Below are 25,411 nucleotides of genomic sequence, written 5' to 3'. Positions count from 1 at the left end.
TTTTTTTATAACTATACAAATACTGACCTTCGCGGACAAAGGGAGGCAGGGTGTGAACTAATATTTGTTTAACATTTACAACAAAACCTTGCCAAAGCCTCAAATGTTTATAAACATAATTAAGAGGGCTTCCTATTTTGATTGTAGGCCATAACAGCTTTGTACTTCCATCTCCCACAGTAATGCTCAGAGAAGGCAACCCTCCTGTGGGTGCAGATGAACGCATTTCCTCAAGTATTTGGCAGTATATTTACTTTCCCCCATCAGGGGAAGTTTTACACCAAAACAGGTTAATGGAATTAAAGATCAAATTACATAACAGAAACAACCTCAGCAATAAACAGAGTGAGAAAATTAAGAGAATGAACATCACCAGGCAAGAAGTATGAGAGAAACTTAAGGGACAAAAATCTGACAAAACCTACAGTGCCTGACGATAAACATCCTTGTGTTCTAAAAGAGATAGCGGACACATTGGCTATGATTTTCCCTTGATTTTGGAATAGACCCAGCAGATTGGAAGCTGATGTAACACCATTATTCAAAAAGAGGAAAAAGAAAACAGGAAACTACAGGCCAGTTAGCCTGACATCAGTTGTCAAGGAAATGCCAGAATTAAGGAAGTCTTAACAATGCAAACAGAGTCATTGTCTGATCAAAGGCAACATTGTTTTACAAAAAATGTAACTAGTCAAGTAGATAAAGGGAGACCAATAGATATAGTGTATCTAGATATTTAAGATACATTCAATAAACGTGCCACACAAAAGACTAATAGGCAAAAGAAGGGGTCATGGTTTTGGGAGTAATATATTAACATGGATAATGGATTGGTTAATGGACAAGAAGCACTGTCATTATTGGAGTACTGCAAGGATCAATGTTGGGGCCTCAGCTATTTATAATCTATATTAATGACTCAGACAAAAAGGCAGGGTATGTCTAGATTTGCTTATGATACAAAGTAGGTGGAAATACAAGCTGTGAGGAGATAGGAGCTGCAGAGATAGCCAAGTGAATGAGCGATAAGATGGCAGATTGAGCAAAATGCGAGAAAGAATGTAGTTGTAAGAATACAAAAGCAGAACTTGTTTAAAAGTTGTGAAACTTATAAAACTTGATGTTCAGAGAGATTGAGATGCATTCCTTCAAGGAACAAAAGTTAGTGCGCAAGTACAACACACAACTAGGAAGGCAAATCGCATGTTGTTGAGGGAGGTCAAGCATCATCATCTTGATTATAGCAGAGCTTCCGTACAGAGCAAGAGTCCTTCCACTCTCATCTCAACAGACAATAACCAAAAACATGCTGTCTTTTTGTATTTCCCACAGCAGACATTCTGAGGTCTATTAATTTATTAATAGTTCTAAAGTCAAAGAAATGTAGCATTTTGGATTCACAGGAACATAGCAACAGTGATAGGTCATTCAGCTCCTCGAGTATGTTCTGCCCTTCAACACGATCTGATTCCTAACTCCATTTACCTGCTTTGGCTTCATATCACTCAATACCTTAACCAGTCATCTCTTAATTTTTATACAATTAACTGAGGTACCATTTGGTGCAGTTTTTGTGGGCGAGTGTTCCACATTTCTACTACCCCATGAATTAGTGTTTCCTAATTTCTCTCCTGAATGACCCGATTCTGATTTTATGGGTGGCATTTTCAGGGCCATCCTGCTAGCACAAACTTTCACTGCAAATTCTATAGCGGCAAGACAGGTCTTGCAGAATCCCAGAATCAATACAGTGTGGAAGGAAGCTATTTGGCCCATCGAGCCAGCACTGACTCACCAATGGAGTATCTTAGCCAGGCCCTCTCCACTATCTCCGTAACCCTACACAGTTCCCATCACTAACCCCTCTAACCTACATATCTGGGAAACTGAGGGGCAATTTATTATGGCCAAACCACCTAACCTGCACATTTTTGGACTGTGGGAGGAAACTGGAGCACCCGAAGGAAACCCACACAGACATAGGAAGAATGTGTAAACTCCAGACAGAAATAGTCACTTAAGGCCAGAATTGAACCTGAGTCCTTGGCGCTGTGAGGCAGCAGTGCTAACCACTGTGCCACCGTGCCACCCTGAGACTCCACCTGCAGAAAAAGTTTCTTACTATCAAACCATTCAATTCAAAGTCAAAATCTTAAAGGCCTTAATCAAAATCACCCCTTAACGTTTTACAGTTCCAAGAAATGCAAGCCTAGATTATGCAATCTCTTTAATTTAACCACTGGAACCTTGATAACATTCTGGTGACTCTGACCATTCAAGACTAATACACCTTTTTAATGGTGCAGTGCCCAGGCTGTCAACAGCAATTCAGCTGCAATAAAACTTCCCCTCCTTTATATTCCAGTTTTCGAGATAAACATTCCATTAGCCTTTTGGATTATTAGGAGCTATGTCAAAATTAAATGCATTTAGCATTCAATTCATTAATTTCAGCTGGATTCTATGGTACTTTAACCATATGCCACCACATGCTTCCTGCCTTTGCCATCCCCACCACTTTAAACCACTCCCTCATAATAAAAAAAATTAATCTTGTAACTATAAGAACTTTTTTTTTCCAGACAGGCACAATCACTTAATTGAATATTTATTTTTTGTCACAATAAATACATTAAGTTGTGCATTCTCAGTTACAAAAAAACACTTGCTTGCAAACAGTACAAAATGTTAGAAATTACATTTTTTATAGCTTCCCAGTTAGCATTTATATGTATCATTGCTATCTCATGGAATGTTCTTCAAAGCAATCTCAACTATTGCCTCACATTGAAGAAAAACTAGGCGTATTGGAGGGAGCAATAGCTCAGCTCTCAACCCAGCTGATATCATCCTCACTGTGTTTCGTTTAAATAAAGCAGTGGTTTTCTTATCAGTAGGAGTTAACAAAAAATGCTTGCAAAAAAACTTTCCTTCTTCCAAATTTTAGAAATTAATGTAAATTTCATTTTCAAGTTTTAGAAACTGTATGTACAGTTTCCAATTTAACATAGCTGCAGCAGGCTGTGATCTTTCACATATTGCCTCATCTTCTTCAGTTGCACATTCTGATCTTTATTTCCCAGTCGGTAAATGGTGACAAAGTATTTGCAATCTAAACGAGGAGGAGAGAGAAACAGACTCAAAAATTGGAGAAATTAGCCAAGTTCAGCAAGATGCACGCACAAATCTTCATTAGTACAGAAAACAGAGACCAACAATCTCAAGCTGCTCTTCTGTAACTCACAACAGCTCAATCACTCCCATTTGAGAGATAGGATTTCAAGGCGGGGCTCAGGAAATTAAAACAAAATAACTCGGAATTTCAAAAAAAGAAGTTGGGCGGGACTTTTAAGCCTCTCTCATCCCGAAACTGGAAAAGCCCACCAAGGACAACGAACCTTTCTATGGTCTGCCCCTTGCCCAGTTCGATTCCCAGTAAAATTCGCCCCTTTATATTTTGTTTTCAAATGTATGTACTCAGAATTTCCCATGTTCATTATCCCAAACCTACAAATCAGGTAGATTGGGCAGGAACACAGTCTGCTTTCTAACCATTCTCCCACTCTGAATGGGGAAAACCATTCATGCAAAAACAAAACTCTTAAGTGTCACTTCAGTAGTGCATTCATACAATAAATATGCTTAAATTATCAAACTGCTGTACTTCTCCCCCCGCAGTTTCAACATATAAAATTGCCTCAGTAAAGTGTTTAAAATTTCACCTTTCGTTTTTTTCACAATTATTTGAGCAACAGCTAAAAACTCCTGACAGGACAGCTGAGTGGTACTGATGCATGTCAGGAAATTAGATATAAACTACTGTCTGTGTGGAGTTTGCATATTCTCCCTGTGTCTGCGTGGGTTTCCTCCGGGCAGTCCGGTTTCCTCCCACAGTCCAGAGATGTGTGGGTTGGGTGGATTGGGCATGCTAAATTGCCCCTTAGTGTCAGGGAGACTGGCTAGGGTACATATGTGGGGTTGCGGGGATAGGACCTGGGTGGGATTGTGGTCAGTACGGAGTCGATGGCTGAATGGCCTCCTTTTGCACTGTAGGATTCTATGATCCTGCACTCTGTCTCTGCACAGATGCTGCTACATCTCCCCAGTTTTTTCATTATTTTCTGCTTTTATTTCACACCTTTCAGCATCTGCACTATTTTGTTTTTATTCCTCATATGTAATATTGGTCTGAAAGGGAGATTTTATTTTAGTTTACCTTTCCCCATTAGGATTCCTGCAATCACTGCTTTCCTACAAGCCATCCTCTCATTTTCTTCAAAATCCCGGAGGGCTCGAAATTTGCTGAAATGAAATGCAGGCCACCAATCTCGTCTCAACTCCCATTGGTCTTTGATCCAGTCAGGGTGACCTCTAAAGAAACAGAAAATAACACTGATTAAAATATATGATCAAAAAAAAAATCAAATTGTCTGTTGCTTGTGGTGTTAACATGAGGCAGAAAGTTGTGGCTTCAAATCTCACTGGACTACTAGTTCATAGATCATAGAAACCCTACAGTGCAGAAAGAGGCCATTGGCCCACTGACCACAATCTCACCCAGGCCCTACCCCCATATCCCTGCATATTTATCCGCTGACCCCTCTAATTTACGCATCTCAAGATACTAAAGGGCAATTTTAGCATGGCCAATCAACCTAACCCGCACATCTTTGGACTGAGAGGGGAAACCGGAGCACCCGGAGGAAACCCATGCAGACATGGGGAAAATGTGCAAACTCCATATATACAGTGACCCAAGCCGGGAATCGAACCCAGGTCCTTGGAGCTGCGAAGCAGCAGTGCTAACCACTGTGCTACTGTGCCACCCGGGCAAGGGCAAGAGGAGTGAGAGCTGGAGAGAAAGTTTGATGTTTTAATCTTTATTTTTGTACACTATGCTCAAGCCCCATGGCAGATTATCCATCCAATCCACCTTGGCACCCACCAGCCTCTTCACGCCTTCTCTGGTCCCCCATTCCAGCTGCTATTCTAACCCACAACCCCCAGGCTGAAAATTTAATGTCAGGTGAATCATTTTTAAATGTTGGGTTCACAGAACCAGGAATCTCCAATCTATGTTCACTGACTTGAGAGTAGATATCTGGGCTTAAATCTGATAGCATCAGAGAAAGTGCCTTCAGATTAAAATAGAACTTTCATTCGCACAAAAATGTATACTTCAGTAATACGAGTAATTTGAGGAAGAAACTGAGAATCAGCAACACATCTGGGTAATCCTTCAAATCAATATGCTATCCTCAATTCTTGGATACAATACATATGTTATTATTCTTCTGATTCGAATTCTGCTTTAATCCCATGTTTGCTTTTTGGCGCTCTGCAGCTTTTGGAAAGCATTGTTGGGGGTCCAAAGTGAAGGTGCTCCTTTGTCACTAGAATCATCATAGAATCCCTACAGTGCAAAAGGAGGCTATTCAGCCCATTGAGTCTGCACCAATCCCACCCAGGCCCTGTTCCTGTAACCTCACACATTTACCCTGCTAATCCCCAACACTCGGGTCAATTTAGCGTGGCCAATCAACCAACCCACACATCTTTGGAGTGTGGGAGAAAACCAGAGCACCTGGAGGAAACCCACGCAGGCATGGGGACAGCGTGCAAACTCCACACAGACTAACAGTGACCTGAGGCTGGAATTGAACCTGGGTCCCTGGCGCTGTTACCCGGAAAGAATTTTTAACCAACAGTCAAATGATGCAATTGAGCATTTTATAGGATTAATTGGCAAAATGCTGCACAAACAGAATCGCAATCAGAAACTGTGATCTGTAATATGACTGACCACACAACTATCAAGTATAGGTTAATGCCTGCAAAGGAAGTAAAATGGTCCTTTACCAAGTGTACATACTCAGATATAGCTTTCTTCATCTGTTTCATTAATAGTTTCCATGTGTGGTCATGTTCTTTCCAGGTAGGGAAATCCAGAAGACAGAAAAGGACACACAGAGCTTCCTTTTGATGCTTCTTCTTTCCTGCAAAACAAAAGGACCAAGACTACGTGGATCAGGCAACAGGTTTTAACACCGATAGACTTCCTTCCTATGTTGAGGGTTGAGCTATGAGGAGAGGCTGAATAAACTAGGCTTGTACTCGTTAGAGTTTAGAAGAATGAGGGGCGATCTCATTGAGACATATAAGATGATGAATGGGATGGATAGGATAGAGGTGGGGAGGCTCTTCCCACTCAGAAAGGACAGTAGGACTAGGGGGCACAGCCTCAAGATAAAGGGGGGGGCAGTTTAGAACGGAGTTGAGGAGGAACTTCTTCACTGAAAGGGTGGTGAATCTCTGGAATTCTCTGCCCATTGAGGTGGTGGAGGCTGCCTCGCTAAATATTTTTAAGACGCGGGTTGATGGGTTTTTGATAAGAGAGGGGATTAAGAGTTATGGGGAGAGGGCGGGAATGTGGAACTGAGACACGACAGATCAGCCATGACCTTATTGAATGGCGGGGCAGGCTCGAAGGGCTGGATGGCCTACTCCTGCTCCTATTTCTTATGTTCTTCCTATGGGCAGCATGATGGCACTGTGGTCAGCACTGCTGCCTCACAGCACCAGGGATCCAGGTTCAGTTCACGGCTTGGGTCACTGTCTATGCGGAGCTTGCATGTTCTCACTGTGTCTGCTGGATTTCCTCCAGGTGCTCAAGTTTCCTCCCACAGTCTGAAAGACAGGCTGGTTAGGTGCACTGGCCATGCTAAATTCTCCCTGTGTACCCAAACAGGTGCTAAAGTGTGGTGAGTATGGGATTTTCACAGTAACTTCATTACAGTGTTAATATAAGCCTACTTATGACTAATAAATAAACTTTAACTTTACTTTCAACCAACTGGGTTCACTGTTCACAAGTGTCGCTTTGTTCAATAGATAGCGCTCACATCAGAGTCTAATTCCTATCTAGAAACAATTCTCGGCACAAACAATATTTTCACCAAAGTACTAACCTGATTGCAGCAGGAGCGAATTAAATTCCAACATCAATTCGTGGGAAGGCACCAGCTCATACAATACCTAGAGATTCAATAGAAACATTTCAGCAAAAAGTGCAATGTCCTAAATGGGGCGCACATTGAAATCTCCCTATATGTGACACAATGGATTGTGAAGGGGGGGTGGAAGCAAGGGGATAACAAACGTTACTTCCTATTAATTATTGCATTATGAGTTGGTGGTTGCTTGCACAACAGGTCGCTTGTACTCAAAAGTGAAGGGTGCAATGTTACCAGCCGTTCACGTCCTGCTGCAAAGGGGGATGGAGAATCTGTACAGACTTGAATTCTAATTATTATTCTGTAAACTGTGTGTAACTTTATATGCCCTTCTCTGATCAGAACCTCCCACACACCTGACGAAGGAACACCGTTTCCGAAAGCTTATGAGATTACCATCAAATAAATTGGTTGGACTCTAACCTGGTGTTGTAAGACTTCTTATTGTATTTATCCCCTGTGACGCCAGAGTAACTTTAAGTTTTTTTTTTAAATCATGCTCTCTGCAGTTGTAAGCAGGCCTTTTGGGTTTCAATGTTGCTAGACTGGCTGCCAGAGGTCATTTTATTGCTACTTAAATGGGATTTCTTTATTTTTACTCTGGGATCTTTTATGACCCTGCATTGTTAGGCAGAAAGTCATGTGTTTTGGACAGCTTTGTTTTTCTTCTGAGTGAACTTAAGATTTCATTTTCCGAATGGCTGCAGCAATTTAGTTTAGAAGGGACATCAAGTTGAACAGAAGCATTTTTCTCCCTCTTCTTGGTTTTTGAAAATTCTGCTGGTTAGCCTAAAGTAAGGCTTCTTGCCTTCCTCTGCTATCGGTGGCTTGACCAGAGTCTCTCCCTGTGAAGCTTTCTGACTTCAAACTGTTCTGGGTGTACGCAGAGGGCTGCTAGCAGTTACAAGGCTGAGAAGTCAGGGTTTCAATTCTCCAATCAAAAGGACCCAGTTCCACTATCACGTGACAATTAGTTTTTGTATTAACCCTGTGAAAAGGATTTTCGTCTGTGGGAAAACTCTGGTTTGATTGAAACATTTTAAATACATTTGTGAAGGGTTATACATTATCTTGGTTGTTTTGTTTTTGTTTGTAATTGATAAAAATTATTGCTAATTTTCTTTCCCTACATGTTAACTATATTCTTAAATAAACTTTGTTTGATAAAAGCTCCCTAGTGGGTCATTTGTATCATATCTGAAGTCATACTTAGCCTAGCCAAATTCAAGGTGCAAAACTTAAGATCCAAGTGGGCTTTATAAAAAACTTCAGTTTCTGATTTGAATTATAACACCCCGCCCCCAACAACATAGTCCCTGAGTGGCTTCGACCCTATCCTTCCATGGTCCAGCCTGGTTAGATCCCATCCAAATTACCTTCCGTCACCCCAACATCCAGTCACCCCACTCCCCTAAATCCCATCCACTTGCCTTAGATGCTTACCATCTCCCTGGCTTGTCATTTTCAATCGGATTTTTAATCTGCTTTACAGCAGCTGAAAGTAAGGGCCATGGCTTCCTTCACTCCAACTCGTAACAGTTTGACGCTGGGCTTTGGAGACAGCTAAGCTGCCTGGATATTGCCTGACCTGAGTCAGAGGGTCAGGCAAGAAAGGCACAGAAGAATTTGGCACAGGAAAGGGGAACAAAGTGGTTAACTAGCATGGGCTGCCAATCCAATGAAATTTCAGCCTAACGAGTTCAAATCTGATTCCAGGATTTGAGCACAAAAGGAATACCGAGGAAATCCTCCACTGTCAGAGATGCTCTCTCATACGGTCATAAAAGATAGATCCCATGGCACTATTTCAAAGCACTGGACAGTTATAGAATGCATAGCATCCCTATAGTGCAGGAGGAAGCTATCAAGTTTGCACTGATTCTCCAAAAAAGTACCTTATCCAGATTCAGCCCCTGCCCTATCCTGGTTACCCCTAGCACCCTCAAAGCCCAACATCATCAGTGCAAAGACGTAATGAAGCACATGCCATATTCTCAGTACTCAAACCAGCTGCCCCCTGAGGCTCAGTTGCCTCCCCATGCAGGATAGTGACAAGAGCAATGGGAGGAGGACTGACAATTCTATGCAGCTACAACAACAGCTCTCAATGCACCAGACATTCACTGCCCCATCACAGAGAGTGATTTCCCCATGACATGGGAACTGGCCAAAGAACAGAGTGAAAACAAGTCTGCCGTTAGATACTGTGCGTGGACAAGTCCAAGAGCAGGAACATAACACAGAATTGCCACACGCCCAGCTCGGTGTCGTGTGGGCAAATGTGGTTCCCCTGCTAAAAGAGAAATAAAGGAACACAGGCTACAAAACAGAACAGAAAGTGCTGGAAAATCTCGGCAGGTCTGGCAGCATCCAGAAGGAGAAAAGAGCTGATGTTTCGAGTCCAGGTGACTCTTTGACAAAGCTGATTTGACAAAGGGTCATCTGGACTCGAAACGTCAGCTCTTTTCTTACAGATGCTGCCAGACCTGCTGAGATTTTCCAGCACTTTCTCTTTTGGTTTCACATTCCAGCAACCCTAGTAATTTGTTTTTATACAGGCTATAAATCAGCAGGTGAAGCAGATCAGAATCTTTTCTGAATGTTCTTACCTTCAGCACTTTCCTAAGTTTTTGAGGCGAGGCATCGTGTGCCTTCAGAAATTCGTACAGATACACGTGAGCATTTGGGTTTGGTGGAAATCTGCTATTGTAAGCGTAATTGTTTAAAACCTTCAGGGCTTCTTCAAAACCATCATAGAAATCGAGTAGCTGAAATCCAAAGACAAGACAAAGTTACCAACATTTACAATAAAGGGATACAGCACCCACAGATATTCAACGATTATCTGCTCATGCACATTCGTGACAGTTTCTTGAAGCAGTCACTCTGCATCCTCTATTGACTTGAAAATATTACCCTCCAGGGGAGGGGGAAGCCTGTGCAGCAGCCAGCTGTTAGGACATCTGGGAAAGCAATGAAATTTAGACAAGGAAACTCTCACAGACAGAGGATGGAATTTTCTTGTAATCGTAGTGGGTGGGGGCGGGCCATGCAAAGGTCTGTTGACCTCAGGTGGGATTTTCTGGCCTTGAGGCAAGCGCGGCTGGAAATTCCCGCCCAGAGTATCGAGATCAGGGACATGATCCAAGAGATAGCAGCTGAATTTCCAAAACAAGAGCACATTCCTATGTCTAAGGGATTATAAAATGGATACAACTAAAATATGCTTTCCCTGGTCAGTGGAAACACTTTGCATTACTCCTGGTGGTAAAAAAATCATCAACTTCAGCTCAGGATGCTGATCAAGTCCTACATGTGATCAGCCCGACGAATTCACAAGTGTTTGTGCTTGCAATCTCAAAGTCTTGACCTTTCACGCATCCTACAGCCAGGCTGTGACCCAGGTAAAGTGAAGAATATCAACTGGTGCAAGTCCCGAGTGGCCTCAAACAATGGCTCACAGAAATCTCCAGCAGTGAGCATTGCTCAGTAGCAAGGATGCTCTGGAGTACAGCGAGAAGGGTATATAATGGTAGATTTATTTAATTGATCAAGGGGAGGTTTAAAACGAGATCTCATATTGAATGCTTCTCCTTACTGCTGCATAATATAAGTTAGCTTTATTTAAAAAATAAAGATCCCAGCAGCTTCTCTCCCTTCACCCTTCAAACTATGCTCCTAACCAAATCGCGTTTCCAATGTCCACTGCTTCAGGTACCACAACCTTGCCAAACTAATCAATTACACACTGGAAACAGTCAGCATGGTTCGAATCCTGGGGCATTTAACCTGCTGCAGCATCGCTTTAAAAAGTTGTTATGAAGTGGGTCGAAAGATCTCTGTTGGCTGCAAGATTCCAGTCTCTCTAACTGTGGATGCGAGCCTGTCAAGTTACTACTCATTTTGGTCAAGGAGAAGTCAAATCAGTTAAGCAGACTTATTCCCAACAACCTGAGTGTTCCTCAGGAAATATCGAGCTGTGTTACCTCTAACAGAGCAGAGAGAACGCAGAATGAAGATGTATAAATTCGCCAAACTTTCAAATTACTCGTAAGGACTTGCAAGCAGGTCTGAAAGCACCATCTAGTGGACAAGTACATGCAAAATCGATGTTCAAAAAACTCAATGTTCTCCACCAGTCAAGATCACAGACAAATTAAAATGGGAGGAAAGAACATTAGTTAAATTAATACCCTCACTTCAGTCAGTATTCAGTATGTTTTTCCCCTTGCAGTTTATCAGATTTCTGAGACCATGATTTGTAAGACTTTCTGCTTGGTTTCCTGATTCCCACCTCCCCCAGTGTATAGCACTGGCAGCACACGTTTTCCAATGACTCGTCTGGGCTGGGATCTTCCAGTCCGGCCCGTGGCGGGAATTGGTGCAGGCAGGACCGGAAAATTTGGGGAGCTGCCAAAAATCCATTGACTTTGGGTGGGAGTTTCCTGTCTCGCCGTCGAACTCAAGAAAGTGCTTGCATTTACATAATGCCTCTGGGTACCAAAGTATTTCACTCCCGGGAAGTACTATTTTTGACGGATGGTGATTTCTGTAATGTGGGCAAACGTGGCCAATTCACACAGCAAAGTTTCACATTCAATGACGAGATAGGTTGTCAGGTAATTTGGTGGCCCTGACTGAAGGGTGAAAATTGATCACCAGAAAAACTCCCCAGCAGTTTTTGGAATTATGCCATGGAATGCTTTTGTCCATCAAAAGTAGATTCAGGCTTTCGTAAAATGTTCTATACAAAAAGAAGTCACCTTCTGACAGCAGTCACCTGGTATTACGCCAAGTGATTTCCTATGCTTTCGAATGACCCTTCACTTTTTCAGCCCCTGAGAATGCCCTATCACTGACCCATCGATTGTGATCAAACCCACACTATTTCAACTGTCGTACTTAGTTAAGGTAGAAAATAACATTGGGATGGCATTAAACACCCAGTAAAAATTGCCTAAAACAAGTGAAAACGTGGAAATTTGATAACGTTTTGTATTAAGCACCCAAAAGTATTGCAACTTACATTGACGTAACTGAGTATAAAGGGATCCCACACACCAGGATTTTCTATAGCATCATGCAGTCCAATAGAGGCTTGTCGGAAGTAATTGTGCATGTCTTGTGTTGTGCCCAAGTCAACTGCATCATCAGCTTGTTCTAGGATAGAAAATGTTACTTCTTGTAAACAAGATGAACCTTGCATTTGTGCATAACTTTAAATGCAGCAGGCTGTCCGAAGGGGTTCTCCAGGAGCACTGTCAGACAAAACTAGGACTGGGTCAAAGAAATGATATCCTTTCAAAAATGCTCCAAGGGATAGGTGTAAGTAGGAAGAGGAAAGGATCAAAGAGGAATCTTTGGAGAATTGCAGAGATAGAAAGTGCAATGATAGGAAAAGCCATTGTTAAATGATTTTCTGGCTCCAATTAGACAGGCAAGGCGAGTCTTATTGAGTCAAGGAGGATAGCGTGGCCGAGGTTTAAAGACAACAGACAGCTAAAGGAGAGCAGAATGACACAGTGGTTAGCACTGCTGCCTCACAGCTCCAGGGACTTGGGTTCAATTCCCGACTTGGGTCACTGTCTGTTTGGTGTCTGCACAATCTCCAGCGTCTACGTGGGTTTCTTCCAGGTGCTCTGGTTTCCTCCCACAATCCAAAGATGTGCAGGTTAGGTGCACTGGCCATGCTAAATTGCCCCTTAGTGTTCCGGGATGCGTAGATTAGAGGGATTGTTGTCAGTGCAGACTTGATGGGCCAAATGGCCACCTTCTGCACTGTAGGAGTCTATGGTTCTATAATCTGTGAAGGAAGAATGGAGCATCAAGGTCACAGTCAATGTTATTTATGACTGGAATTAATGTTGTTTCAGTGCTGTGGTGAGGACAGAAATCTGACTGGTGAGGTTTAAAATCTTACTGTTCTCTAAAAATGAAAACTGATCTTTAGCAAAAGTGCCCAAGAATAGTAACATCTTAATTTCACAAATGGTTAAAGAAGCAGTAGGAAAGAAGACAAGCACATTGGGAGAAGTGGGGGTGGGAGAGGAGGGAGGTTAAACCATGATATGGATTGGGAAGCCTGTTTAAAAATCTCAAAACTGAACCTAACCTATCTCAAACCTCAATGTTACATCAACCATGGAACCATAAAATCCCTCCAATGCAGAAGGTGGCCATTCGGCCCATTGAGTCAGCACTGACTCTCCAAAAGAGCGTTTTCTACAGGCCCCACCCACCCTATCCTTGTAACCTCCCCATATTTACCAATTGCTAATCCATCTAACCTGCACATCTTTGGACTGTGGGAGGAAACCCAAGCAGGCATGGGGAGAAGATGCAGATTCTGTACGGACAGCTGGGTTTCACAGACCTCGGGAAACATGACAGCTAGAGGGATGGTGGGGACTGCTGGGTGAAGCTGGCAAGTGCCCATCCAGCACCTCAAAGAACAAAGAACAGTACAACACAGGAACAGCCCTTTGGCCCTCCAAGCCGATGCCAAACACACTGTCTTGTTTAGACCAACCACGTATATCCCTCTGTTCCCCATCTGTTCATGTCATCACCTTGTCAGGCTCCTACTTATTGACTACACCTCAGCCTTCAACACCATTATTCCCACAAAACCCATCTCACCTCCCTCTGCAACTGGATCCTGAACTTCCTAACTCAGAGACCACAATCTGTATGGACAGACAGCAACACCTCCTCCAAAGCATCCTTAACATCAGTGCCCCACGAGGCTGCGTCCTCAGCCCCCTACTATACTCCTTATACACCTATGACTGTGAGGCCAAATTCCCCTCCAATTAGATTTTCAAGTTTGCTGATGACACCATCATAGTGGGTCGGATCTCAAACAAAGACGGGACAGAGTACAGGAATGAGATTGGTGAACTGGTGCGGCAGCAATAATCTCTCCCTCAATGTCAACAAAATGAAGGAGATTATCATCGACTTCAGGAAGCGTAAAGGTGAACATGCCCCTGTCTAATCAACACGGATGAAGTAGAAAGGATTGAAAGCTTCAAGTTTTTAGGTATCCAGGTTACCAACAACCTATCCTGGTTCCTTATGCCGACATTATTGTTAAAAAAAACCCAACAACGTCTCTACTTTCTCAGAAGGCGAAGGAAATTTGGCATGTCAGCTACGACTCTCAGCAACTTTTACAGATGCACCATAGAAAGCATTCTTTCTGGTTGTATCACAGTTTGGTATGGCTCCTGCTCCGCCCAAGACCACAAGGAGCTACAAAAGGTCGTAAACATAGCCCAATCCATTATGCAAACCAGCCTCCCATCCAGTGACTCTGTGTACATATCCTATTGCTTCAGCAAAGCAGCTAGCATAATTAAGGACCTCATGTACCCCGGACATTCTTTCTTCCACTGGGAAAAAGATACAAAAGTCTGAGGTCACGTATCAACTGACTCAAGAACAGCTTCTTCCCTGATGCGGTCAAACTTTTGAATGGACTTACCTTGCATTAAGTTGATCTTCCTCTACACCCTAGCTATGACTCGAACACTACATTTTGCACTCTCTTGTTTCCTTCTCTATGAATGGTATGCTTTGTCTGTATAGCACGCAAGAAACAATACTTTTCACTGTATGTTAATACATATGACAATAATAAATCAAATCAAATCATGTATCCATTAAGATAAGTCTTAAATGTCACTATCTCACTTGGTAGTGCATTCCAAACCCCACCACCCTCCATGTAAAAAAAACTTCCTTTGCACATCTCCACTGAACCTTTCCCCCCTCATCCTGAACTTTTGCCCCTTTGTAATTGTCATTTCTGCCCTGGGAAAAAGTTTCCAACTGTTCATTCTACCTGTATCCCTCATCATTTTACAAACTTCTATCAGGTCGCCCCTCTGTCTTTGTCTTTCCAGGGAGAACAATTTCAGTTTATTCAATCTCTTCTCATAGCCAATGCCCTCCATACCAGGCAACATCCTGGTAAACCTTTTCTGTACTCTTTCCCAAGCCTCCACATCCTTCTGGTAGTGTGGTGAAATGGGTGAAAAGTAGCAGCAGTCCTCCTTCAGCATCCAACTACCTACCCCCCTACACCTCCACCCTCACTCCCAACCAAACTACCAGCAGACCACTCCCACAACTAGCCTCGCGTCTCCAACCCTCGCAAGTCAACCCCTTAGTCCAGTTTCCCAGGTTGTAGCCCGTGCCAAAGGAAAGCAAACAAAACCGAGAGCTAATCTCTCATTCTAATAAGCTGCAACCGGGAAACAGAGACAGAGACGATAAAATGCTCACCGGGACCAGCCATTAAATTCAGAAGTTCCTGAGGGATCCTGACTGCAAACCGCCTTCCCCCCACCCCCACATTTTAAAAACATCAGTCCAAATGTACTTCAGTGGATAGAGACATGCTATTGCATTAGACCAGTAGGGGAATTGAACCCATGACCTTGCCATTATCAGCACCACACTCTATCCATCTGAGCTAACCAGCCAATTTATGGAGGCAGACCCTTACTGGATTTGGAAAATCCAATTAGCAAGTTTCCTCTTATCTTATTAAACACAAGCAAGACACAAAGTGGCAATGTGAGTTTGTGGCGCCACAGCCATCACTTACCTTTCTCGTGAAGGGCACCATTCTTTTTAGCCCATGTATAATAGTCAAGCAATGCCCTATAGCCCTGAATGAGTTTAAGTTCTTTTTGCTGAGCTGCTGATTTTTCTCCATATCTCCACGTTTCAGCTATAGTCAGTTCTCTGTAAGCCTCTTCTGTCTTTCCATTGCACAGCAGGTGAATAGCATGCTCCAAGCACACCTTGGGAACAGAGAGAACAAGACAGATTATATCTTCCCCATTGCAGTTTGGTGGTTTAGAAATGCACACAAGCACACTGGATGGCTCATTGGGTAAATACATATTGTGCAACAAGGTGCAGAGCCATTAAAAACAGGATGTTTTCAGATTTAAACTCTGACAAAATAATTAATCTTGACCATGCAATAGGGGCACTACAACTGAACGGAAGAGTTCATAATTTCTGGCGTATCTTTACAGAATTGATGTTCAGTGAAGAATCCATTTGATCAATGACAATAATATTACAAATAATGATAACTCACAGAACTAGTCCATAACACCTGCAAGTCTGGAAACACAACAGGTAAACCGTAAGACACTACAACCTAGTTGGGCTGTTATCAGCAAATCTGCTTCAGTTTACTACGTGAGGGGTGAATTTTAGGTTGTGTTTACATTTTTAAGAAAATAAAAATCATCTAGTGGAGAAAGAAAGTGCGTGAACTAAACAACCTTACCCATCATTTGAGAACAACAGGATCTTAACGTTCAGAATCTGTGAATGGATCACAGTACCAGACAGCGTGGCACAGTGGTTAGCACTGCTGCCTCACAGCACCAGGGACCTGGGTTCAATTCTCAGTTTGGGTCATTGTCTGTGTGAAGTCCGCACGGTGTTGGCATGGGTTTCCTCCCACAGTCCGAAAGACATGCTGATTAGGTGCATTGATCATGCTAAATTCTCCCTCAACGCACCTAAACAGGCACCAGAGAGTGGCGACTAGGGGATTTTCACAGTAACTTCATTGCAATGTTAATGTAAGCCTAATTATGATACTAATAAAAAAGTTAACTGCGCTTTTTGAAAGTGCTTCAGAAATATCAGATCAATGAAGTTGCTATCCAAATCCAAGATTTCCTTTTTTAGTTACCTTCAGGTAATGTTTCACTCCAATACTCTTCATTTTACCAACAAATGAACTGATCTCCTCATCGCAGCTGTTGGGATGATACTGAAGTATTGCAGTTCCCATTCTCCAGATCACCTGATGGAAAAAAACCACCAGAGCTTTTTTAATACTCATTTGTTAAGTGTCTTCACAAAAGTAAAATACAGCCAAAAAAAGAGTTTTGTTGGTCCTTTAGGCATTTCTTCACTGAGCAACCTTCATTACAAATTGTTTTATCAAACAAAAGAAGTCCTTTTCTAAAATATTTATTAGTGAAAGGAGACAGATATAATAGAGCAAGGATCTGAAATTATAAAGGAATCACTTCGGGAATACACATTATTAACACCCGTTCACTTGTTATTTAAGTCACCGTAGATAGCACTGTTGCCTCACAGCACCAGGGACCCAGGTTTGATTCCCGGCTTGGGTGTCTGTCTGTGTGGAGCTTGCACATTGTCTCTGCGTCTACTTGGGTTTCCTTGGATGCTCTGGTTTCCTCCCACAGTTCAAAAGACATGCTGGCTAAGTGCACTGGCCATGACAAATACTCCCTCAGGTGTACCCGAACAGGTGCGGAAGTGTGGCAACTAAGGGATTTTTCACAGTAACTTCATTGCAGTGTTAACGTAAGCCTATTTGTGACACTAATAAATAAACGCAAATCATTTTGGTGCTGTATTAGTTACCATGTAACATGCACCTATTATTTAGCAGCTATAGATATGCAATCAAGTACACTTTCACATGAGTAGTACTAACTTTACAAGCAGATGTATTTTTGAAAACAAGATCATTGTTATATAAAATGTACACAACACAGGAAGGGCTAGTTAAGTCTCGAGACCAAAGTTCTGGCGCTAGATGATCTACTATCTAGGTACTTCAAATCTGGTTGTTGTGCACAGGAATAAGTATCCCACAGTATTGTTCACGTAGGGTCTGAGTGTCACTGCCTTGGAACAAGAACTACCAAACCCATCCTCCTTCAGCTTCTCCCCTGCCAAATCCCTCTCAGAGCCACATAGAGAGGCAAACTGAGTGCATGAAGGGGACTCTCCTCCAAAGAACTTGTGAAAAGAAAGAGCAGATCGTACAGTGGGAAGAAACAGAAAGAAATAACATGGCAGATCTGTTTGAGTGTTAGCTTTACTCCAGCAGTAGCAGCATCAGCAAGGAACAGTGCTTTTCATTTGGACCAGCAACTGTCACGAATAGACCAACATTTAGAATTTACAGCAAATGTGGGCATTAGGAGCGTAGCAGTGCCCTGATTATGTTAGTGGAGCACTAAATCCAGAGAATGCATAATTACCATTATATCAATTCAAGAATTTGAATTCTGCTTAAAAGTATACAGGAACTAAAAAGCTGATCAGTAAAAATGACCATGAAGTTGTCAGTTTGACATTAACAGCCCAAATGTCACATCATTGGTGAGGACTGTTCTCATCTTGCCTGGCCTATAATGGCTCCAGACCCACACCAATGTGGCTGAAACTTATCTATCCACTGTGGCAAGACATTCAGTAATCAAGAACGCCCAGTACCACCATCCAGCACCAAAAGCAGCAGAATAGAGTTGAGAAACCTATCAACCAGGATGACAAGAGAGAACAGACTCAACGGGCTGAATTCTGCTTCTAAATCTTATGGTCTTATTCAGAATCATGCCTGAGACACCCATACATTCAGATGGTGAAGTCTGCGTGATTACTATGACATTCCAGCATGTATTTTACCTGACTGGCAGATTCCTGTTTTCTGGTTGTGTTGTCTTCCAAGATCTGGAAGTAGTTTGTCATCAGTTCCGCAGCAGTCTGCCATTGGTGATGAAACATGGCTTTCTCAATGGCTCGCAGGCAGACTTGGGCCGTTCTTCGGTAGCCAGTTTCTTTACTCTTTTTAACATCTGGACATTACAAGTGTAGACTTAAAAATTTGCACCCACTTCTTAAACAAACATACACAGAACTGGTCAACAGACCAACAGCTGCACAATCTTACTGCTGAAACCAACAAATATTCTCCCCCAAAAAATAATTTAGCTTACTACAGGAAAGGTCGTTAATTATTGCACGATAACAGTTTAGGGTTTCATCAGGTATTTCTCTGCCTGGGTCCCAAACACAACTCCTGTTTACTTTCTACAAATTTCAGGCAATACAGCAGAGCCCAGAGCCTCTATTGCGGCATTTGTCACCCAAGCTCTCTACAACAGCACATAAATACATTATAGTAAATGATCTGGGTTATAAGCAACAAAATTAAATCTCATTAGAAAGTCATAACCCGCAGATCTAATTTGTTTACAGAACTTTTAATCCCCATCTTGTTGGGAGCATAACTATAACCTTAGTGCCGGGGCATAGGCTCAATTCCCAGCTGGAGTCACTGTCTGCACGGAATGTGTACGTTCTCCCAGAGTCTGCATGGGTTTCCTCCGGGTGCTCCAGTTTCCTCCCAGAGTCCGAAAGATGTGCTAGTTAGGTCATACTAAATTCTTCCTCAGTGTACCCGAACAGGCGTTGGAGTGCAGCAACAAGGGGATTTTCACAGTAATTTCAGTAGTGTTAATATAAGCCTACTGTAACAATAATAAATAAATTTAAAACTCTAAAAAGCATCCTTTACAGTTATTTACGTTGTTGAAATGGCTTCTGGAGCTTCAACTAGATGCTAGATATGTGAATGTTACCAAGCTACCTTAAACCAAGTACATATATTATCTTTAATACAAACGGTGTTAAATGATTTCTAATTGGATTGTAATTAAACATATTTGTAATGTTGAGAATGTCTACTTCCTCTGAGTATGATCTGCCAGCTACACCTCTATCAGCCAACACAGTAATCTGAATTTAAGGAGAGTCCAGCCAAAGTTCTGTGACTCGAAAATACAATGGGTGCCCCTCTTGGTCACAGGCACTTCTAGAGTAGCTGTGGATGACAACTGCAACTTCAGTGATAGCTCTGCCTCGGAGAAGTGCCTTCTGAGGCTGCATTCTGCAAACATAAGCATTAGTGAATTGCTGGCACCAAGTGTATAAGACACAATGCTGTTCTCCATTAACTGGTCTGTGTTATCTCCAAACGTGATAAAGCCTCAAAAGCAGAAATACAATTTTGCAAAAAGTGCCAGTTCTAGTGTCATGCAACCGGGAAACAATTCCCTGTGTATCACAGTGGTGCTATTTCTTTCCACTTCTGGGTGTGGGTGTCACTATCCATTCCCAACTACCCTTGAATTGCTGCAATTCAAGCAGTGAAGTTAGGTACAACTCCAAACCATGGTGGAATTTCCCCTTGACCTCCACTGGCTTCAATTTTACTGGGAGCAGTTCTATAAACAAGGATGACTTTAATCCAATCGTTTGATTTGTATCCTACAGGTCATCAGCTCCAAATCCAATCACCTTTTTAACCAAAAAAAAGCCCCAAATTTCTTTATATACCTTAAATTGCATCCCAATCTTCCAATCATAAAACTGGCAGAAGGACATTCCATTAATTCCCCTCGTCGTTTCTAAAAGACTACAGAATTCAATTTGCTGAATTGACATCTGGACATCACAAGTGTAGATTTAAAAATTTGCACCCACTTTGTGAACAAACATACACAGAGCTGGTCAATCTCATACTTCATTCCACGTGGAGTCAAAATCTATCTAACCTCAACCAAATACACTTATCTACTCTTGACAAATTGTTTCCCGAAGTTCAGTTTGGGAACATCAAACACCTTACCTTCCTAGAGGGCACAGCCTCAAGATAAAGGGGGGGCGGTTTAGAATGGAGTTGAGGAGGAACTTCTTCACTCAAAGGGTGGTGAATCTCTGGAATTCTCTGCCTGTTGAAGTGTTGGAGGCTGCCTCACTCAATATTTTTAAGACGCGGGTTGATAGGTATTTGATAGGCAAGGGGATTAAGGGTTATGGGGAGAGGGCGGGAATGTGGAACTGAGCCACGACAGATCAGCCATGATCTTATTGAATGGCGGGGCAAGCTCGAGGGGCTAGATGGCCTACTCCTGCTCCTATTTCTTATGTTCTTACACCAAATTTATAAATCTTCAAAGAAATTCACTCATTTAGTTAATGAGGGCCTGCTCCTTCAGAATGTGTTTGCTTTCAATAATCAGACACAAGCTTTCTTTACATTAACCTTCAAAGTCTCAAAGACTATCCTCTCAAATAAGGCAAGACGTGCAGTTCTGTAAACTTGTGGATACAATTCCCCATCACTGACACCATTCGAACTTTGCCTAGACAGCCACCAAGATCAGGAAAAGCGACACTAACCATTTGCCATGTCTGCAAGATGGCACTGCCTATAACATACAAGCAGTGCGGCTCCACTGGGCAGTTTTCAGATTTCATTTACCCTTTTAACAGCATTGACCGATGACACTGCATGCAGGCTCAGCACACAAAATTAGACAAGATTAAGCTAGACACAAATGGCTTACTGAGTTGGTCTTACTTTGGAATTGAAGTACACTCGTAGGCAAAGGTAAATGGATTTCTGGATGAGAGCCAGTTGTCCAAGCGCTCCCCTCATCAGTGGAAAAATCTTCTTCTGCAATTAGCTGAGCTACCACCTCATCCATCTTCAGCTCACCATTCAAGAGAAATTAAGGTGGGCTGAAAGATAGAGATCATCATTGAAGAAGCAACTCCAGTGAAAGAAAACCACACAAGTAATGATTAATAGGCTGATAATTTAAAGTTAATCTTAAATTCAGATTTAAGTCAAATCAGTGAAATCAGTTAAAAGCAAATACAGGCTTTCATAATAGGCCGAGTACAGACTCAAATCTCACAGTTTTGGAAGGAATATAAAAAATGCTTACAACTTCAGAACATCTGCAGCCATACAGTTATATTGTCAAAATTGACCATATTAAGATAATCACAGTAGCATAGTGGTTTGCACTGCTGCCTCACAGCACCATGGACCCAGGTTCAATTCCAGCCTTGAGTGACTATCCGAGTGAAGTTTACACGTTCTCCCCATGTCTGCGTGAGTTTCCTCTGGGTGCTCCTGTTTTCTCCCACACAAAAATGTGCAGGTTAGGTGGATTGGCTAAATTGCTCCTTAGTGTTAGGAGTATTAGCAGGGTAAATACGTGGGTTTATGGGAATAGGATCTGCTTGGGATTGTTGTCGATGCAGGCTCGATGCCCTGAGTGGTTTCCTTCTGCACTGTAGGATTCTATGAATCATTAAATTCCCTGAAGGAATGGCTGTTTCAAAAAAAAAGGTAGCCAAGCTCCCTCTTGTGGTGAACAATAAATATTGTTAATTATATGGTTAAGTGCTACTGTTGGATTGTTCATAATAATGCAAATATAAACACGCTCATTCAAATTGTGGCACTAAGTATCTCAGGTTGTGATTTACCTTTATGTGAATAATGCTTTGAAACATTTCTGTCTTAAATAACTAAGGATGAAAAACTGCCAAAACTGCAATTGCGACTTTTCTTCATCTTGCTTTGTATCGCTCTCATGGTTCGCTCACACATACAGCGACCCTCATCTCAGTGCAAACTGCCAGATGCTGCACTGTGGCCACACTGTGGGGGAGGAGGAGCACCAAGGTGGAGGCAAATTTGTCGATCAAGACTCATGCTGCAGGGTTTATAACAAATGGGACAACCTACTTCTAGACTGTAAATCAGAGTAGAACTGTCAAGGTGATAGACAATCAAAGCTCAATATCTTTAGAAAGTACCATTACAGAGGCAAAAAGACAGGAGCTTGGAGAGGTCAAGTGAGAACACGTTTTAGAGAGATGACAAGCACAAGCAAATGACCAAGGGTGGTGGCTAGTTTCTGTTCTCTAGAAGATTGAATTTTTGATACAGTCTGTGACACAACAACCACTTGCAATTATAAAGGGCCTTTAACGTACTAAATCAGGAAGACATTTGCGAGGACACAACTGGAATGCTGCTGAAAAGAAAGACATGTTGCCAAAGTTTTTGTACGGGGTCATCAGGACTAACATAAGAATGCCAAATTTCAAACGATAACAATTTATTCTACAGAGAAATGGTGCTGATTGGTTAACAATTCAACTTTGGCTGAGGTATTACCATGGAGAAAGCAACAGTGACCAATAAGCTCAAGTTCCTGGGCAATTCAAAACTGACAAAACCCAAAACAATGTCTTACATTAGGTGTGATTCTGTGATTGGACAACACTTCCGAAACAATCCTGAGTATGCTAGGAATTACACTGGCAGTCGACATAAGATTATCAGTCAGGCTCACAGTGTAGCTCACTTACATATGCTAGCAGCTATATATATTTGCACACAGGGCCCTGTTTTTTGTAGACAGAAGGAGCAAGTCCACGCATTATACCTCCTTCAACTAAACAAAAGCCTGGGGGACAGCCAATTCCTGGTTCATGGCAATAGTTCTATCAGAGTCAACCCGCCTGGTTTAAATTTAAAGTAAAGCTTGACAGTTAACTGTTCCCTGGTGCATTTCTCACATTACCTCTATCAATCTGAGTCTTCTTGCTAACCAATCTCATGCAGTTTAAATTGTTGTTCTCTTTACGATTTGTATTGTTATGAATCAGTTTCCCTGCAGAAACTGCACCCAAGCCGGGAATCAAACCCAGGTTCCCTGGCCCTGTGAGGCAGCAGTGCTAACCACTGTGCTGCCATGAACTTGATATTGTAGAAAAAGATGCATGCTGTCAAAACTCTTCAGCTTGGACTCATCAGGATTGATTCACAGCAATATAAACTTTTCCTTATTACCAAATGGTGAACAAAACTGCACACAAGCACTAACCAAAGTTAGTAACTTCTACATTTTTAAATTCTATTCCTTTAAAAATAAAGTCTAGTACATGTTTTTTTTTAAATGGGTTTGCTAACCTGCTGGTTAGCAAAGGGAATGTAAATGGTGATGATAAAGGCTGAGAAAGGTGCTAAAAGCATTTATAGAAAAAGATGGAATTAGATGTGGGACAAAACAACGACATCAACAATGATCTATTGTGCCAAATGGCCTTTTTCTGTGATGTAAACACCAGGCAAAGATATTTAACCCCTCACAATAAGGTACTTTTTATAAATAATAAGACCTACTATACTGAACTCATCATCACGTCTTCATTATTTTGTTTTTTTTAAAAAAGGTGAGCTCCTTCAAAAACTTTCCAAAGGCTCAACAACATATGTAAAATCAGGCACTGCGAATAACTCCTCTCCCTAAGGGTCTTCACCTTTTTGATCTCCCCATCCCCTCCTTTGGTCAGACTATGAGTGTTCTCAGCACTGAGCACAGGCTCCTCAACATCATTTACCCTGGCAAATCCTCAGCTTCCACTTCTGTTCCTGAGCCAACATTCCGCCCCCGAGCAACGTTCTACTCCAGGACCAACGTTCTATTCCCGGGTAACGTTCTACTCCAGGACCAACGTTCTATTCCCGGGTAACGTTCTACTCCAGGACCAACGTTCTATTCCCGGGTAACGTCCTACTCCAAGACCAACGTTCTATTCCAAGACTAATGTTCTAATCCCGGGTAGCGTTCTACTCCAAGACCAACATTCGATTCCCGCGCAACGTTCTATTTACTTCCCATTGCAGGCACTCACTTAAACTCCTTCCGGGTCAGGTTTCTCTTTAAAAGTCAGCACCCGGATTCAGATCATCCCTCCTGACCTGAACATAATTGAAAATATTTATTCTGTGACCACTTTCAGTAAAACAGTAAAAACATTTTCGGTTTTTTGTCAATTAAACCCTCTGCTGATTCTGTTCAGCCCTTATCAGCCGCTGGCTGCATTGCCGCCTCCTCTTGGGTTTACATTCAATTCCATCCGCATTAACCTAATGATCGGGGAGGGAGATCCGGCTAGCTCTCAAACAGTGAAACTCGCTGCCAAACAATTTAACCGCTTAGAAATAAGCCGCGTTTGCGAAAAAAAAATTCCAACGATGCCAAAATGAGCCAGTTTCGCATTAAGACTTGGCAGATATATAGGTTTTAAATACTGATCATTCCCATTTTCTGGCCCATGTATCGGACTTATTGCGTTGTAGTTAGAAATATTTAGTTTTATAATTCATGCGCTTTTGAAATATAACTTTTAGTGTGGGAACTGAAATGTTTAAATGCAAGATAAATGGGTACACCCAGCTGAGAAGCTGATAAACAACCCTAAAGTAAATGCAAATTAAACAGACCTGCAGTAATTACTCATAAAATGAGAGGTGCTGTTGTGTTGCTGGGGTGGTGGGTGTTGTGATATGATGTGCATGCACCTTTGGAGAAGCTTATCTCAATCATTACTCATCCGGCATGGTGGCACAGTGCCTCAGCACCAGGGACCCAGGTTCAATTCCTGGTTTGGTCACTGCAGAGTGTGCACGTTCTCCCATGTCTGCGTGAATTTCCTCCCTGGTGATCCGGTTTCCTCCCACAGTCCAAACGGACATGCTGGTTAGATGCACTGGCCACGCTAAATTCTCCTTCAGTGTACCTGAACAGGCGCCGGACTGTGGCGACTAGGGGATTTTTCACAGTAACTTCATTACATGTTAATGTAAGCCTACTTGTGACACTAATAAATAAACATTGACTTAGTTTCATGACTCTAGACTGCATACAGTGCTGTCAGAGATG

At 42.2% G+C, this 25,411-nt stretch overlaps 1 protein-coding gene across 2 annotated transcripts; it reads right to left on the bottom strand.

The window, feature by feature from the left end:
* Positions 1 to 2,622: 2,622 nt before the first annotated feature.
* taf1a (TATA box binding protein (TBP)-associated factor, RNA polymerase I, A) lies at positions 2,623 to 24,360 on the bottom strand. 2 transcript variants are annotated; one of them, XM_080200475.1, is made up of 11 exons: positions 24,087 to 24,360; positions 21,241 to 21,401; positions 18,501 to 18,670; positions 16,741 to 16,854; positions 15,628 to 15,826; positions 12,040 to 12,173; positions 9,623 to 9,781; positions 6,969 to 7,035; positions 5,873 to 5,996; positions 4,217 to 4,371; positions 2,623 to 3,112 (listed from the first exon to the last, which is right to left on the bottom strand). In XM_080200475.1, the coding sequence occupies exons 2-11, from the start codon at positions 21,365 to 21,367 to the stop codon at positions 3,003 to 3,005; spliced, it is 1,359 nt and encodes a 452-aa protein (XP_080056601.1). In that variant the 5' UTR covers positions 21,368 to 21,401; positions 24,087 to 24,360; the 3' UTR covers positions 2,623 to 3,002. The 2 variants fall into 2 exon arrangements, with proteins under 2 accessions (XP_080056601.1, XP_080056602.1); XM_080200476.1 differs by lacking the exon at positions 24,087 to 24,360 and adding an exon at positions 24,006 to 24,074.
* Positions 24,361 to 25,411: the final 1,051 nt, after the last annotated feature.

Source organism: Carcharhinus amblyrhynchos, chromosome 12 (assembly GCF_965287045.1).
Source record: "Carcharhinus amblyrhynchos chromosome 12, sCarAmb.v2.hapA, whole genome shotgun sequence".
In the NCBI taxonomy this organism is placed as follows: Eukaryota; Metazoa; Chordata; class Chondrichthyes; order Carcharhiniformes; family Carcharhinidae; genus Carcharhinus; species Carcharhinus amblyrhynchos.
This window is presented reverse-complemented; position numbering and strand designations above follow the sequence as displayed.

Excerpts from the sequence above, each read along its gene's own strand:
- taf1a (XM_080200475.1), bottom strand. The coding sequence starts at position 21,367 with ATGGATGAGGTGGTAGCTCAGCTAATTGCAGAAGAAGATTTTTCCACT. Across the intron at positions 15,827-16,740 it reads GAGTGAAACATTACCTGAAG|GTGTGCTTGGAGCATGCTAT; the intron begins GTAACTAAAAAA and ends TCTGTTCCCAAG. Across the intron at positions 5,997-6,968 it reads TTCGCTCCTGCTGCAATCAG|GAAAGAAGAAGCATCAAAAG; the intron begins GTTAGTACTTTG and ends TTTGTTTTGCAG.